At 39.8% G+C, this 16717-nt stretch overlaps 1 protein-coding gene across 10 annotated transcripts in view; it reads right to left on the bottom strand.

Annotated features, from left to right (window-relative positions):
- The window catches only part of ARHGEF18 (Rho/Rac guanine nucleotide exchange factor 18), a 111866-nt gene that overhangs the window by 31257 nt on the left and 63892 nt on the right, over window positions 1-16717 (bottom strand). For 3 of the 10 annotated variants that reach the window (XM_027844082.1, XM_027844084.1, XM_027844090.1), the window contains 5 exons: window positions 13322-13392; window positions 10990-11065; window positions 5807-5951; window positions 5074-5186; window positions 4784-4924 (listed from right to left, as the gene is read on the bottom strand). In XM_027844082.1, coding sequence (XP_027699883.1) covers window positions 4784-4924; window positions 5074-5186; window positions 5807-5951; window positions 10990-11065; window positions 13322-13392 — 546 coding nt within the window. The remainder of the gene's footprint in view (window positions 1-4783; window positions 4925-5073; window positions 5187-5806; window positions 5952-10989; window positions 11066-13321; window positions 13393-16717) is intronic. The other 7 variants (XM_027844087.1, XM_027844091.1, XM_027844088.1 and 4 more) reach the window with 4 other exon arrangements.

Raw genomic sequence — 16717 nt, 5'->3', positions numbered from 1 at the left:
TCCAGTCTCCACCTCTCAGAATTTTTCTCTTCTTCAAGACACAGTTCTGGTACCACCTCCTTAAAGAAGGTGATAAACCCCAGTGATTATAGGGTTCTTCCTCCTCAAAGTGTATTGTATTTATTTATCTGGGCAGCTAGATAGCACAGTGGATAGAGCACTGAGACTGGAGTCAGGAATACTCATCTTCCAGGGAGCTCAAATCTGGCCTCAGACACTTATTAGCTGTGTGACTTTGGGCAAGTTACTTAACTCTGTTTGCCTCAGTTTCCTCATCTGTAAAGAGTCTGAAAAGGAAATGGCAAACCCCTCTAGTGTCTTTGCCAAGAAAAACCCAAGTGGGGTCATGAAGAGTCAGACACGACTGAAAGCCTCACATACAGCTAGCTGGGTGCTTAACAAATGTCTGTTCATGATTCTAATCACTATTTAAAGTTAAACTAATTTTCAGGTTTTCAAAGTGCTTCATATATATGAATTACCTCAGTGGATCCTAATAAGCATGGGAAGGATCCTTGCTGAGGGTCACACATCAAATAACACTCAGCAAACATCACAGCAAGTATTTACAGAGATTCCAGCAAATCCACTGCCTGTTGGGTCAATCCACTAAACCTAAGTCTAAGTGAGAAGGAGCTTGGTGTAGACAGAACAGCAGAGGCAAGAAGAAGAGTGAGAGAGAACAGTGTGTGATTAGAGTGTGAAATGGTGGAAAATAGATCTGGAGTCCAAAGACTTGGGTTCAAATCCTAGCTCTCCAACTTAGTACCTGCATGGCTCCAGACAAGAGATTTCATAGCCCAGGGGCTCACTCTCCTCATCTAGGGAAAGGGCAAGGGGCAGCTAGGTGGCGCAGTGGATACAGCTCCAGCCTTGGAGTCAGGAGGAGCTGAGTTCAAATCCAGCCTCAGACACTTAACACTCACTAGCTGTGACCCTGGGCAAGTCACTTAACCCCAACTGCCTCAAAAAAGAGAGAGAGAGAGAGATGGGCAAGCATCTAGATCATCTTTCCAGTTCCTATCAACCCTAAATCCTATGACCTTACAACAGACTGGTTTCTCTGTGTAGTTGGTACACTGACCCCAAAGGTGATTTCAAAAGAGGAGTTCCAAAAGTGTTTGGGGCAAGATGTCAACAGGGAAGGACAGCACTCACTTGGGCACTGCCTGCCTGCCAGGTGAGGGTGGGCACAGGGAGAGGGAGGGATGGAGAAAAGACCCAATCTCATGATTTTCTATTTACTTCTATTCCCATCAAAGCCTTGGAGTGTATCATTAAAGGGGCAGTTTGTGAGCATTTGGAAAGGCAAACAGTGACCAATAAGAGCCAGTCTGGACACAAGAGGGGATGGCAAACTAAATGTCTTTATTGGATTTATGGACAGGGTTACCAGACTGGCAGGGTGATCAGAAGGATGCCACAGACACACCAGAGCTAGACTGCAGCAAGCTACCCGTGTAATGAAGGGGATATGGAGTCAAAGTGATTAACCCCACCCAAAGACTGGTGATAGGACTGGGGGCAGTCTCAAGCTGAGTCCCCTTTGGATCTGTCCTTGGCCTTTTGCTGCTCAACCTTTTTAATCAACGAACTAAATAGAGGAAAAGACAGCACTTTCATCATATTTCTGGATAACTACAAAGCTGGGAAGGATAAGTAACATGCTAAATAAGAATCTAGATTCTAAAAGATCTTAATAGGCTAAAAAGATGGTCTGAATCTACTAGAAGGAAATTCAAAAGTGAGAAAGGTAAAACTTTACATTTGTTTAAAAAAAAAAAAGACAAACAACAGCAATGTAAATGACAACCGTGCAGGATGTGGAAAAGGGAAAAAATTTCCTAACACTCAGAGCTTTCAGAAGTGGAAAGAAGTGCCTCAAAAGACAGTGAGTTCTGAATCACTGCAGGTCTTCAAAGAGAAGCTGAGGGCAGAGGAGATCGCATTCAGGTGTGAGATGACCTGAGGTCTCTTAAAACTCAGGTTCCATGATATTAGATATAATTCATCATTCCATTGCCCTGTTTAAGTAATTTATAATGTGCTTTAGAATACTGCATACTGCTCAGGACAATCAGTTCCTTGAACAAGTATACTTTTTTTTAATATTTTTTTTTTTTTTTAAAAACAAGTATACTTTTAAGACACTCCATTGTTTCCGTGGGAAAGTCTACCCCTGCTACACATAATTTCAACTTCAAGTATTTCCCCCTCGGGGATTTTATGGACCCTTGGTGCATGGACTGACTCCACAAGCAAATACAATATGGAGAAAACTAACTCCAGTTGCTATGTTTTTTGAAGTAACCAATTGAAAGAGCTTTACAACTAGGCTATTACACAACAACAATAGTAATGGTGATGCTTTTGGAATGCAGAAAAAGGAATTAAGAAGCTTATTCTTAATTAACCACATTTTATTTGAGTATACTGGAGAAGCACAGAAGATAGACACAGTTAGCTCTTGACAGAATTGTGAATTGGGAAACCAATCTGAAAAACAATTTGGAATTATGTGAAAAAGATGACGAAAAAGTACATAACCTCTGACCCAGAGATCCCACTGATAGGCATATACCTCCCCCAAGGAGGTCACAAACACCAAAATATTCAGAGTAAATTTTTTGGGGGTAGCAAAGAAGTGGAAAAAGTAAATGCCTATTGTGGTGCAAGAATGTAATGGAATATTAATGTGCTCTAAGAAACAATGACTATGAATTCAGAAGCCTGAGAAGACTCATTATCTAAATGGATAACCAAGTAAAACAAGCAAAACCAGAAAAACAATATATACAATGACAACAATGTAAACAGAAAGAACAAAAAAAAAAAACTGAACCCTGTAATTTCAATGACTAAGTATGGCTCAAAAGAAAAAAATAAGAAAACACAACTCCCTCTTTTGCTTGTAGAAGCGAGAACTATGGGTGTGGAAGAGCATAGAAACTATCAGACCTGAAGTCTTGGTTAGTTTTGCTAATCTGCTTTTTAAAAAAGATTTCTTGTCATCAGGGATGGATTGCTGGGTAGGGAAGAATATATCCAGAAATGAAGGTGGTACAAAACCAAAAGATGGTAATTTTTGAACTGGGAAAACCCTCAATTTTTTGAGTACCTTACAAGAAGGATGGTGGATGGGTGAGATACTTACAACTTACATGTGGAGTTAAGATTTATCTATGTATCAACAATGCAAATTTGCTAAGTGTCAAATGCATGGTAGAGAGGAAATACTACAGAAGAGGAAAGGTAGATAGTGGTGAGCTAGGGCAGTCATGGAATGATCAGTGGAGGTGGTTAGACTGGAACTGTGCCTCAAAGAATGGGTAGAGATTTTAAAAAAGAAGATAGTAATTCTCTCAACCCACAGAATAACAAGACTCAGAATGCCCTGAGTCCTGGAAACAGTTCATCTTTCATTTACTGGTCAGGTCAACTCAGGGTGGGGGTTGATCTACAAGTACAGGCAGTGACTGCCATGGCCTTTTAAAGTAAATTAAAGATGACAAAATGCTTGGGGACAGTGGCCAGGTCAGCCCTTGCTGCCAAGATAAAATAACTTCACAGTCATATCTGTACACCAATTTAGCTCATTCTAATCTGCTGGACCACATAACTAGTGGCTACAGGCAATATAAACAACATACTTGAAAACAGCAAAGAACCCGACAAGTAAGATCACTAATGTGGTCATCCCCTTTGCCCCAACTGTCTTACCAGCTGCATTACTGGGATCTTATTTCCCGCATTTGAGGAAGAAACAAATGCTTCTGTGAGCCAATGATTCAGGAAAAACAATATTCTTATGAGATCCTGAAAAGGACCTCATTTCCTCTTGAAACAATGGTAAATGTATGCAAGAAAAAAAATTTAAGAGCTTTGACATTATTCTTATAAAAGCTGTCTGCATAGGATCATGAACAACATAATCGTTCCTATCAATGTTAAGTCTCCACCAAAATACAGCCCCTCCTAGCACTCTGACAAGGCCACAGACAGGCACTCCTTACAAAAACAGTGACAGCTCACAGCCAGAATCAAAAGACTGGCCACGAAGACCCCAAGTGACTGCACACCTCCTTAGGCCTGGAGTCCTATCAGAAATAATGAGCTGGCTGGCTTTCTGTGAAAACAAAATTGATTCTTCAATTCATTAAGCATTTCTTAAATGGCTATTCTGCGGTGAGCACTATGCTCTGACAAGTGCCAACTGACTCCATGTTAAGGTGCAGAAGGCAAAAGAATAACAATAATAATGCTGTGAGACAGGCGATGTGGAGGTAGGAGGCTAGCCTTGGAGGAGGAAGAAAGACCTGGGTTGAAATGCCGCCTCTGACATACGTAGACACATATCTATATCTATATCTACGTCTATAGCTATCCATCTACTAACTACATGGCCTCTCTGGGCTCCAGGCACCTTTCTAAACCACCAAGTTACCAAGGAGTTGTTCATCTGCACCAGTGGAGAGAATTTTAGTGCCAGTCCTACATCAATGAAATCACAGGTCCAAACCAAGTAACACTACTACCAACTTATCTTTATAAAACAAAAATAACGAGATAGGCTAGAGAGGCAGAATCCCCATCTGACAGAATAAGAAAGGCGCAGTGCTGGACCACCACCTGGTCCAATATTTCTGGCCCCAGAGAGGGCCTGGAGGAAATGGCTTAACACCATGACTGACACTCTGCTAAAAATAAGTCTTTTTCCAACATCTGGAAAAATGAACAACTGGAGGGTATTGCTAAGGAACAAATGGAAAGCAACACTTCTTACCGTAGATGACATCTTGCCTTTTCAGTACTTCCTTTTTTTGTTTCTTTGCATACAGCAGTTCCACAGAAAGACTCCAGGACTCAGCCTCAAATTCCTGTGCGTCAGCCTCTATTTCACTTCTCAGCGAGGCAGAGTAGGAATCTGAGGAAAAAGCACAAATGTTCTGGCTCATGAGATGCAGGCTCCTACTCTAATCCACCCTCCTTTAAGCCTTCTAAACACATGAGCAATAGCATGTGCTGCAAAGCAATTATTTGAAATCTTCAAAATAGTAAAAAGCCTTTTTATACCTTCCACAAAAATAGATTCAGTAGTTGATGATGCAAGTGAAAGAGAATCGTCCGTCGGCTGCTTGAATTTTGTAAATCCTGAGTCGGTATCATCCATCTCTCCTGTACCTGATCTAAACAGGAGAAAAAAAAAACAAAACACAATTTTCATCTGGCCAATTAGATTAGCAGCTAATTAGAGAGGTTTGGCTGTCTACTTTATATGACTTCCACATACACTTTCTCTTTGTTATAGGGATGATAAATTAGGAACACTGACTTATAGGAGTTTTATAACAAATGAGAAAAAAAACTAAGTCTTGAGGATAGGTTGTTGGCAGTCCTTTGGAGCTCATGCTAACCTGCCGGACCAATCTAGTAGTAGCTCCTTGAAGTAAAGAGTGGAATAACAGACCTCTTACTCTGAAAACACAAAGGTAAATGACCCCAGCAACTGTCTGAGGAATCTGATTCAAAGGACCATAATAAAAAGATAAGCATTAGCATAATGAATAGGAAAAAGATGAACACAGCAAGAAAACACAGAATCCTAACAGCTTTTAGAAATACAGGCAGCTAAAAGCCAAATGTTAGTTAGGGTTTCATCAACCAAAGAAAAGGCAGCCGGCAGTTTTACAAGTTCAGGATCATCTTTTTACAGAACATTTTAAATTCAGTGGCACGAAACATGCTTAATTAATCATATTGAAACAGAGATGGAAATCAAGATGCTCTGTGAAGAAAGCCAACCTACCCAAATCTATTCAGAGTTCCAGCCGTGTTCATTGCCGCCTGAAGACTCGCCCTGGTCGAGATAGTCATTCCGACATTCCTAGGCAGAACTGGGGTGCCATTAGATCCCAGGAGGGTGCTACGAGGCTGCTCCTTCAAAGAGGCTGCTACAGATGCAAACACAGAATTGGTGCTCAGAAAACGAGCAGGACATTGAAGATTCCTAGTTCTTAAGCCCCTTTCGGAATGTGGCTGAAGCGATGACAGAATCTTAGATGTTAAGAGTTCATTATCCAAAAAGACATTCTCATTCCATTTTCTGGAAAAAGACCCATAAAAAGACAGCTCGGGATGAGCCGAGAGGGAGCCGTTTCGGCTGCCGCTCTTGGAGCTTGCGCTGCCCATGCTGACCCCTGGGTCCTTCTGAGCGAGCACCGGGAGGCTCGGAGAAGTGCTGGCTTTATAGCCCCGAGTCAGCCTTCTAGAAATGTAAAGCCACTTAATTTACTGGATTGGCTAAAGCAGCAGGTCTGAGGTGCAGGAAATTGGTCCCTACTGTGCCCATTTAGTGTGGAAACTGCAAAGTATCTCCTCCATTTATAAAACACCAGAGCCCAACACTGTTCACAGGTGATAAAAAGCAAATATCATTTTACATCCAATGCGAATAAACAGATGGAAATGTCACTTTTGTGATGTAACGTAATGATGTAAATTACCTTACATCAGCACAACAGTGACTGACATTCATACCTAGGGTTTACTTACATGGACTTAGGATGATTTTTGAAGCTGAAGGGATTGCAAAGCAAAGTCTTTGGCTATACTGTGGTCAAACACCATGAACAGAACTTGAATATCAGATTTTTTGATACTAATGATAAAGAGTCATTTAATATGCAACACATATTAAGAGTTCCTTCCATTTGCTAATTAATTTAGAGATTCAAGTGATATATTTATCCTTATCTTTTCTACTAGAAAAAAATCCATTTCTCAGAATGGAAAAACCATCATTATACTAAATTTTCTTCTCCTCAAAATAACAATTGTAAGGCAAGCCTCACTTTTCGAGAAAGGCTGAGGACCAATTTGATTCTTACCACAAAAAAGCCATTTCAGAACTGCGCTCCATGCAAGGAGACATACATTATAAGGATTAAAATAAATCCGTCCAGTGGCTGGCTTTAGTGGGGTATCTGCTACCATTTGCCTTGAACTGGAAAATCCACCTCCAGGTCAGCAGAAGGGAGAGCAGTAAATGCATTACTTCTCAGCAGCCTATCTACAAACTGGTCCTTTTAGCATGAAGCAAGCCCAGAAAGTGAAGAGTTAGCTAATCCATACTGAAGACTCTCCATTTCAGAACTGGAATTAGAATTCAGATCCCAGGGTAGGCTTAATATGGACTAACATTTACAAGTGATCACAGCTGTACCTTCTTTACATAGAGAAATCATAAAATTTCTGGTAGAGAAGTGATGAAGAATGAGTTTGTAAATAATATTATCATTTAAAGTCTATGATTCAAGTGAAGTGATGTTACATCTAACCCAGGAATTCTTTATCACAAAAGTAACCCACATTTATGTATCAGTCTATATACACTACATCTCATCTGATCCTTCTAGCCCCATGAGCTAAGTACTATTGGTATTATTATCTGTTTGACAGGTGAGGTTAGGTCCCTTGCTCATGGTCCCACAACAAACAAGTGAGCATCAGAGCTGGGAGGTGACTCTAAGTGGGCACCTCGACTGAGTCTGAGCTTTTTGCTCTCCAGAGGCATCAATCTCATTAAATTTGGATTCAATATGGAAATAAGACAGCTAAGAGCTAGTACCAAGCACATGACTTTAGAAAACTGAGGGGGTCTGAAGGATCACAGATTTAAAGCTAGAAGGGGCCCTTTAGAAATCTAATCCAATGCCCTTCATTTGACAGACAGAAGCCCAGAGAGGCTAAATGATGTCCCACAGCCAATCACTCAGCACTTATAAATTCCCCCGGTATGCCAAGGACTGTGTCAGGCAGAACTGAGGACACAGAGGCAAAAAAGTAACAACGTCTGGCCTCAAGGAACTCACATTCCATCAGGGATTCAGTCAGGATTCAAACGCCCCTCTCTACCTGCTAAAAAATTTTCAGTCAACTAACTCTATAATAAAATACAAACTCATGAAGCCCACCACCTCCCGGCTCTCCACTCCATTTCCAGGCTTATTTAATACAATTCTCCTTCACATCCTGTTCACAGGGCCTTGCGGCTCTCCCCCCTTGGCAGTCCAGCTCCCCCTGCCACGCACTTGCCCGGCCTATCTTGCCAGCCCTTCGCGACGCCCTTTCACCTCCCCAGGTCTTTGTGCTCACTTCCTCCCACATTTTCTTGCATTTACTTATCTGCGCCTATGTCTTAGTCCTCCAATATACAGCAAACTCCCTGAGGACAGGACTGGTTTCATTTTCATCTCTGTATCTTTGTCCATCAGAGATGTTGAATAAATGGCTTCTGAACTAGTGTCATGCACAGGAAAAGCAACCAATAAGTATCTGTTGACTGGATTTTCATTTAACCGAACACTCTGGTTAGTAAAAAGTTACCATACATGGATTATTATATCTTTGATGACTTTCGATTATTATATCTTTTGATGACTTAGAATAAACTACTTAAACCTATAACTGAACATAATTAAAGCTGCCTCTGATAATTAAGATGGCATTTCAAGATCTTACTGGGACTCAAGATTATTAGAACAAGGGGCAGCTAGGTTATGCAGTGGATAGAGCACTGGGCCTGGAGTCAGGAAGGCCCAGCTTCTTGAGTTCAAATCTGGCTTCAGACACTTACTAGCTATGTGACCCTCAGCAAGTCACTTAACCCCAATATTGCCCCCCTCCCAAAAAAAATAATTAAAAAAAAAAAGATTATTACAAGTATCAAACATTAGCAGAGTATAGATACATGAAAGTACTAGGGTGTAGTAGAAAAAAAAACCACAACATTTGGCAGTTGGGAGACCCAAGTTAGAATTTTGCCTCTAACATTTCCTTACTATGTGATCACAGGCAAACAATTCACCTTTCTGAGCCTCCATGTTCTCATCTGTAATAATACCTGTACTAGACTGTGAAGTCCTTGAGAGCAGGAATTGTCTTATGCCTTGCTTTATATTCCCAGATGCAGCCCAATGCCTGGCACACAGCAGGCACTTAAATACTTGCTGACTTGATTACTTGTCTTACATGGTTACAGCTGGGAAAGTGCTATATAAACCTTGAGATATAAACATAAGCTATTACTTTTGTAAATAAAATGTACATAACATAATCTGTGATATTTGAAAAGATGCTTGTAAAAATGCACAGAAAAATTTCCTTTTGGGAAAGCTTCAACAAATTCAGCTAGACACGTACCACATCTCTTTCAAACAATTATTTCCTAGAGAAGTTAGCCAGCCAAAGTCCTTCAAAGTTTTCATCTGGACCATTCTACTGCCAAAACATCTTTGACTTTTAAAATGGAAACTATCAGTAACAGGCCAATATTTTCAGTGACGTAGAAATAATTATCCTATAGAGAGAGTACAGGGCATGCTCTGTAGCAGACTGTCAACCTGGGCTCCAAGCTGGACCACCAAATGTCAGGTCAGAGTGTTTTACCCAACTAAAGCTGAAGATAAAAGCACCAAGCAGAGTTTCTTAAAGATGACAAATTCAATTTGTAAAGGCTGGATCACTGTGCCTTTGGCTCTAAGAGAGATAATAAGAGCAAATATTCAGAATAAGATGATATTTCTCTGAAACAAAAATCCAAGGAGCCTGAAGTCAAATGCAATTTCTTAGAGTTTTGCTCTACTGGTCACAAGGTGAAGCACACCATGACTGCCCAGCAGTACCTTCCCTAACACAAAGGCGATCTTTGGAGTTTAATTAGCACTGTCTGTACACTGCTGAGATTTCCTATTGATCGCTGTCAGCCTATCACAGTAACCTAGACTGCGTACCACGAGCTGTTCCATGGGAGATGAACAGTGAAAATCGAACAAGTTGTTTGCCTTAAGAGACAGCTCTTGGCAATAGCGGCAGCCTTGTCTCACTCACAACAAGCACCCTGGTGTTACCTCAGTTTCCTGGCTTATTAAAAAGCTCTCAAGTGAGCATATCAGACAATTATAGCGCAAGTACTGTATGTCATAACCTCGGTTCAGGACCTTACCTGGCCCCTAACATTGTATTTACAATGGTACTCTAGCAAGTAGCCTGATTTTATCCACTTGAAGACAATCTATAACGAATTCTTTACAGAAAGAATCTTCGTCTTACATGTTAACTCTTGAGAGACCCATGTGCAAAAAGACAAGACATTAATAAGGTTTACTGGTGTCACTAACCCATACTTAAAGGTAATCTTAGAGAAAGCACAAATATGAAACAACCATTTTGATATAAACAGTTTGCCATATGTATCCTAAATAAATCCTTCACATGTTAGTGTTGCAAAATACCAATTCTGAAGAAAGCAATTTACATACTAAATGTGCAGATTTCTACTGCTTCTCAACAGCAGAGGTGTTCATTTGTAGCAAAAATTCCTCCACTGCATCTGGCTCATCAAAAAAGCTCCCAAAAGAGAGTCTATGAGAGCACAGCCTCTGAAAGCAAAAGTGTGCTGGACATGGCAGCAAGAAGCCAGTTCAGAAAGAACTGACCCGCTGACGTTTTATACAAGTTTTTAATCCCTCCAAATCATTCTTCATTTCAATGAAGATTTTTCTTTCAGACTGAGAATATCTGTCATCTCTGGAGCCTTCTAGCAAGCCCCAGTTACAGGTTAAGTTTTAAATAGACAATCAGGGAAATGATGTAAAAAGAAGTTTGCAGTTCAGAGTTCTAGTCTTTTCCAAGGTCTGAGAATAGATGCAATCAATGAGAAGCCAACACGTTGATTTCTCTTAACTAACTCATTATGGTGTTACACAGCAAGAAGGCTTAAAACTGAGAAAAAATATCCAAGTGAAAAAGTAAAAACAACAAACCCCAGTCATTTTTTATTCTTGCTGCTTGGGAAGAAAATGGTGCCCTGCTTCTCCGTGAGTAATTTATAAACCAGAAGCACTGCCCTTCTCAAGCACAACTGAAGTTTTTAAAGTTAAATCTAACATATCCCCTTTTAAAAGGGAGAAATGATATTTAGGAACAAACCTTGATAAAGACTCTGGGCTGAACTTTGTGTTGAACTCTGTGGAGATCCTGGAGGTTTGTGCTGGAAATCTTTCTGCTATGGAAAAAAGAACACAAGTAACCATGAAAATTACTTTGGGCACAAATTGAGTTTCATCCTATTAAATAAGTGTACCATCATTGCATCATTTGCTACAAATGTTTCTGAAGATTAAAATGTAAAGGTTCAAAGCTCTCATTACCTTCTTTCCAAATTCTATTAAAATTCATCAAGTTTCAAGCTAGTCTATTTTCAAATTTCACTAGTTCCTTCTCATTTCCCCACCTGTATTTGAATTCAGAATAACCTGTTTTCTAGTAACTAGCCGAGTCACTACTGGTAACGTTTGCAGCAATAATGGAGAATCAGCAAAGCCTCCTGACTCTTGCTCAAACACCTCGAGTCACTACCTAAGGCAAACCCAAGGCTCCATACTTCATATGAAGCTGCTTCAGCAAGTAAAGAGAGCCGAAATTGATTTCCAAGTATTCGTTTTAAAGAATATTTGCTTTTCTTTGGATCGTGAATCAGTGGTTTATCTTGACTGGATAGTCCTCTCAAATGAAACCATAAGTACACTGAGAAGGGTACATAAGTAATCTTTGTTGGAAGGAAGGAAGCCATAGCTTGCTAATAAAGGCCTGAAGAAATTTAATCCAAAGAAAAGTTAGAACCTTGCCCAATTAAATAAACTTTAAAGGACAAGAGAAATGCTGGGGGAATAGAGGTTTTCATTAATTGAATTTTATGGTTAACTTGGGTTTGGCTAGAAAATCATTTTAATTTCAACTTTCCTAGTGGAAAAATCTTTTACTACTAAATGTCTCAGGCGAACAGGAACTATCTTAAGATGTCCTGTATCCCCTACAGTGGCTTGTGCATAGCAGGAACTCACATTTTTAAAAAACTTAACTGAAAATTCAGAGGATGTTACAAAGCCTTCCTCTCAGTAAATGAGAGCACATGTATTTGTAAAACTGCACACCAAAGTAGCACCAAGTGTTACTTTGTACAAGTGTATCCTGCTTAATAACAGTTACCTCCTGTTCATTCTGGCGATTATGGGGAATTTACGGTCCAAGTAAAGTGGTAATGTGATGTAGTAATTATCCATACCTGACATCAGGATTTACTCCTTTTAGGGGTGAACATGCTTAAGATAGGTACATAAAATATAGGCCTACTTCACAGCATGAAAATAGTGATAAAATACTTTTATTCCACATAAGACTTTTATTTTAGAACAGGAACAGGAAAATCTTTGCAAATATTTACTCATGCATCCTAACATCATCCTTGAGAGATGCTGGTGAAAAAGGAGCCATTAATAGACCGATGTTAACTTAGAGAGGGAGGGTGCTACTGGAGTGCCCCAGGGATCCTGGATTCTTCACCTTGGATCAAGACATAGATCTGAAAGTGACCCAGAGATGAGGTATAACTAACACAATGGATGACAAAACCAAGATCCCCAAACATCTCTCTGGCCAGGTTAGGATGAGGAGCCAAATCAATCTAAGAGGGACAATCATCAAGCTGCACACTTGAGTTAAAACAATCAGCTGTACAAGCTTAAGATGGCAGAGAATCAGCTGATTTTTCACATGAAAAAGATCTAGTGATCTTAAAGAATTGCAAGCTCCCAGAGCCATCAGTGGGATACAATAACAATCCTAGGATTCATTAACACTCTAAGCTGTCCCGGTCAGACCACAGCTAGAGTCCTGTTATCAGTTCTCAGAGTCAAGTCTTAGGCAAGGACCTTGACAAGCTGGATTGCATGCAAAGGAGAGCAAGCAGAATGATAAGGGGATGGGAGACTGTGTCCTCTAACTGAAAAGGATCAGTTGAACGAAGTAGGGATATTTCACCTGACGAAGAGACACTTAAAGGGGAGATGCTATAGCTCTGACTTCGTGTCAGAACCAGAACTAGAACAAGTCGGTAAGAGGAGCAGAGAAAACAGATTTTTGACTAGATTTAAGGATACATTTTCAAATCAGCAGATCTGTTTCAAAGTAGAGTGGGCTGTTCCCTACCAACAAGATCTTCAAACAGAGCTGGAATGGCCATTTCTCAGGCATTTTATGGAGAGAGGTCCTGAGCAAGTACAATAACCTCTGAAATCTCTTACCAACTGAGATGAGGAAAGTATGCTTGAAATTTAAAAGATAGGAAAAATGTTGGAACCAGGCATCATACCCTATTCTTAATTCACATGTATTATTTTAGTAGTTTAAGTTATATCCAGTGTTTAAATTGAGAATCTCTGTCAATTACTTTCTTGGGAGAAGAGCTGGGTTTAAAACCTACCTTGAGTTTATTGCTATTACTGCAGTCGGCCAGTAAATTCTTACAATTCTTATGAACATTCACTGCACAGTCTGAAATTTTTAAAAAAGTCTAAATTATTCCATGATATCGGTCCATAAAGGAAAAATATGGTATTTTTTAAATTAAGAGAGAAAGAAAGAAAAGTCTAATTAAGTCAAACCCCACAATCTTATTGACTAAAAAGATAGGGATTTATAAAGCAAAGTTACTGGTTGAGCCACCTAAAGGACAAAGAACAACATTTTTGGCATGAAACCAGTTAGTCATATAACATGACCCCAAAGTACAAATCAAGTACAAACTCATTCTTCACATAGAAAGATTCCTAGATGATAAAAATAATGACCTTTGTGCAAGATCACAAATCTATTTTCCAAAAAGGTCACCTGTGTTATATTATTTATTTAAGGTTGCTCCCTAACCAAAAAAATTAAGAGGAAAAGCTGAACTCAGATAAAGAGGAAAGTTTTATAACACATTTTCCTTCTCTGGTCAAGGAATAAAGTTAACACAATTTCTCCCAGCATAGGCAAAACCACATAATTGGGCATAAACATCAACTCTATTAAAACCTGAGTAACGAAGAATGCTTGGAGGAGTAAAGGATTCTGTTCCAATCTCCAAAATAATTTTTTATTTCCTCTTATTTGATTCCTTCCATTACAATCAAAACTCTCATTCTCCCAGAAGTGAGCTCAACTAAGTATTAAGAGGAAAACACTTCAAGTGAATCATTCACATTCAGGCCTGGATGATTCAAGGCCCCTCAATCAAAAAAGAACCTCTCACAGGTAAAATTCTGGATGGCATGGCATTTAGGACAAGGAGCATTAGATTCTCCACCTCCAAGTATTTTCACAACAGTAGTTCCTAGGGCAGCAAAGAGCTCTTGGTTGTCATTTTTAAGTATAGATCGCTAAAAAGTAGAAAGGTATCTGTACTTTGTGCTCTGAGTGGTAGGCCACCGGACCAAAAATGTCCTCTTCTAACATCAGGGTCTATATTTATATAACAAGTATAGAATAAAACAAAAAAAAGACCCAGAGAGTATTTTGGACTATTTGCATCAACTGCATATAACTGAAAATAAAGAATTAAGCAATATGGCAGCTAGAAGAAAAGGTGATTTTACTGAAAAACACTCAATTCAAATTCAGCTGTATTCAATCTTGTATAGCCTTCCTACCTAAAGTGAAAAGGTTATTGGGAAAGAATAATTCCTATAACTACCCATTCCATACCCACAAAAATCTTTCAGAAAATACCTAACAGAAACTAATTTCTCTTACAACAATAAAAGCACATTGTTAAAAACCAAGTTAGAAGAGGAAAACACACACATACAATGCCAGAGAACCTGTTTGTCCTCAATGTATTAGGGAAATTATTCAAGGACACCGTAGTTGTGTAAAGGAAACCTGAAGCAGTATTAAGGTCAGCGAGACCAACAAAGACCTACTACCAGAAGGCAATGTCTGAATTCCTGCCCAAGGACAGAGTTCACTGACACTAATTTTTCCAAAACATCACCCTACAACAGGAAATAAAATAACTCTGGTTCTTTTAAAGAACATTAGCCCTGACTGCTCCCTCCTGGAAAGAAGGGCTGTATTTCAAACAAATCTGAACTCTACTAAGGGGGATGGATCATTAGCCAGGGCAACCTGGTTCTTTTAGTCCTCATTCCACAGGTGGGCCTAGAATGTAAATAAAGCGCCGGTCAGTAGTGTTATTTCCAGTAAGTGAAAACAAAGTTTACAACTTTAACCAAGGGCATGTTAACTGTGCAAAGCAATGTCAGAGTCCTAAGATGGCCTGTTCATAGAAAACAGGACCGAGGATTGGTTAGGGGACATCTAAAGTTTCCAATGCTTCTAGCAATACTGGCTCTAAGTTAAAGAAGTCAGCATTGTGTTCCGCCATGAGGAAAACTCAAGAATCTTCCAAAATTCACCAGCACGCCTTTTATAACTGCATTACTTTGAGTCCGAATATATTTTAACAGGCTTCCACCTCATCTCCATGGCTAGAGGAAAACCACTTACATTATAGTAATACATCGTTAAATTCTCTTACTGTTTCTAACAGCCAGTTTACACTCAATGTCAGCTCTCAAAGCACAGCACTGTCCTAGTTACTAACCCCCAAGATGGAGATGAAGTCAAATAATTACTCTCCCTTCAACAAAGACTTGCTTTCAAATATTTTAAAGCATCTGTTTAACTGATGTATTTTAAGCAATCTGGGTGTTAAAGTGTTCTCACCTTCCAAACAGAAGCTGAAGGTTCTCCAGACATAAAAACTGCCAATACTCTAATGCCACCACCTTATATTTTAATAACATGTATATCTTTCAAAGTGCTTTCACAGACATCTCACACCTGTGGTCTAAGGCAGCTGTAATGTCACAGAATTATACAAGTAGAAAAGACAGTGCAATGAGAAGGCAGAGGCAGGTCAGCAATGAAAATAATCCAGAAAAATAAAAACCAATTCCATTTGAAAAAAAAAAAAAGCAAAATATCTTGGGAGGTAGAGAATCCAGTTTAACTATAAGAAATTAGGCAATAGAAATACACTATTATCACCAAGAAGTTATTGGTATCTAGCCTAAACTTTTTCTTGCAGAAAATTATGCCCATTTTCTTTGTTCTGGCTTAACTTCAGTTCAACAATTCCACAAATAATTTACTGAACTAAAGTACAGAGGGGCTGGGGCTGTGAGGAAGAAAAGAAGTAGTCCAAGATTCTAACCACCTCTGGACAGACAAAAGCACAAAAAGATAGAATCAATGTGTAGCCCGGGGTATGGCATTTCAATCTGGACTTAAGTAAGCTAATAGGTCAAATAAGCCAGCTGTTCTAGAAGACATTTACATACCCTAACACCCAGGGAAGGAGATACTACCTATATTAGCATCCTCATTTTACAGAAGAAGAAACTGAGGTTCAGGGGTTAAATGATCTTCCTAGAGTCACAAAACTTGTAAGAAGAGGCAGGTTTTGAACCTCAGCTTCTCCAGATTCCAAGTCCAGCACTGTTTCTACTAGGCAGCCTCAGTAACCAGAGGTGGGGAACCTGTGGCCTGGAGGCCACATGTGGCCCTCCCTCTAGGTCCTCAAGTGCTGCCCTTGGACTGAATCCAAACTTCACGGAGTAAATCCCCTCAATAAAAGGATCTGTTCAGGAAAATGTGGACTCAGTCAAAAGGCCACACACCTGAGGATCTAGAAGGCCACAGGTTCCCCACCCCTAGATCTAATTTATGGGACAAAACTCTTCACAGTTAACTCCCAAGTGGAGACACAGAGAACACTACAGGCTGGTGGGGTGGAGAGAAGGCTGCCTGGGAGGACTCGATGGCAGAGGGCAGG

The sequence above is a fragment of the Vombatus ursinus genome, unplaced genomic scaffold (assembly GCF_900497805.2).
Source record: "Vombatus ursinus unplaced genomic scaffold, bare-nosed wombat genome assembly UNPS02014935.1, whole genome shotgun sequence".
In the NCBI taxonomy this organism is placed as follows: domain Eukaryota; kingdom Metazoa; phylum Chordata; class Mammalia; order Diprotodontia; family Vombatidae; genus Vombatus; species Vombatus ursinus.
Note: the sequence above shows the minus strand (reverse complement) of the source record. Positions and strands in the feature narration are given on the sequence as shown.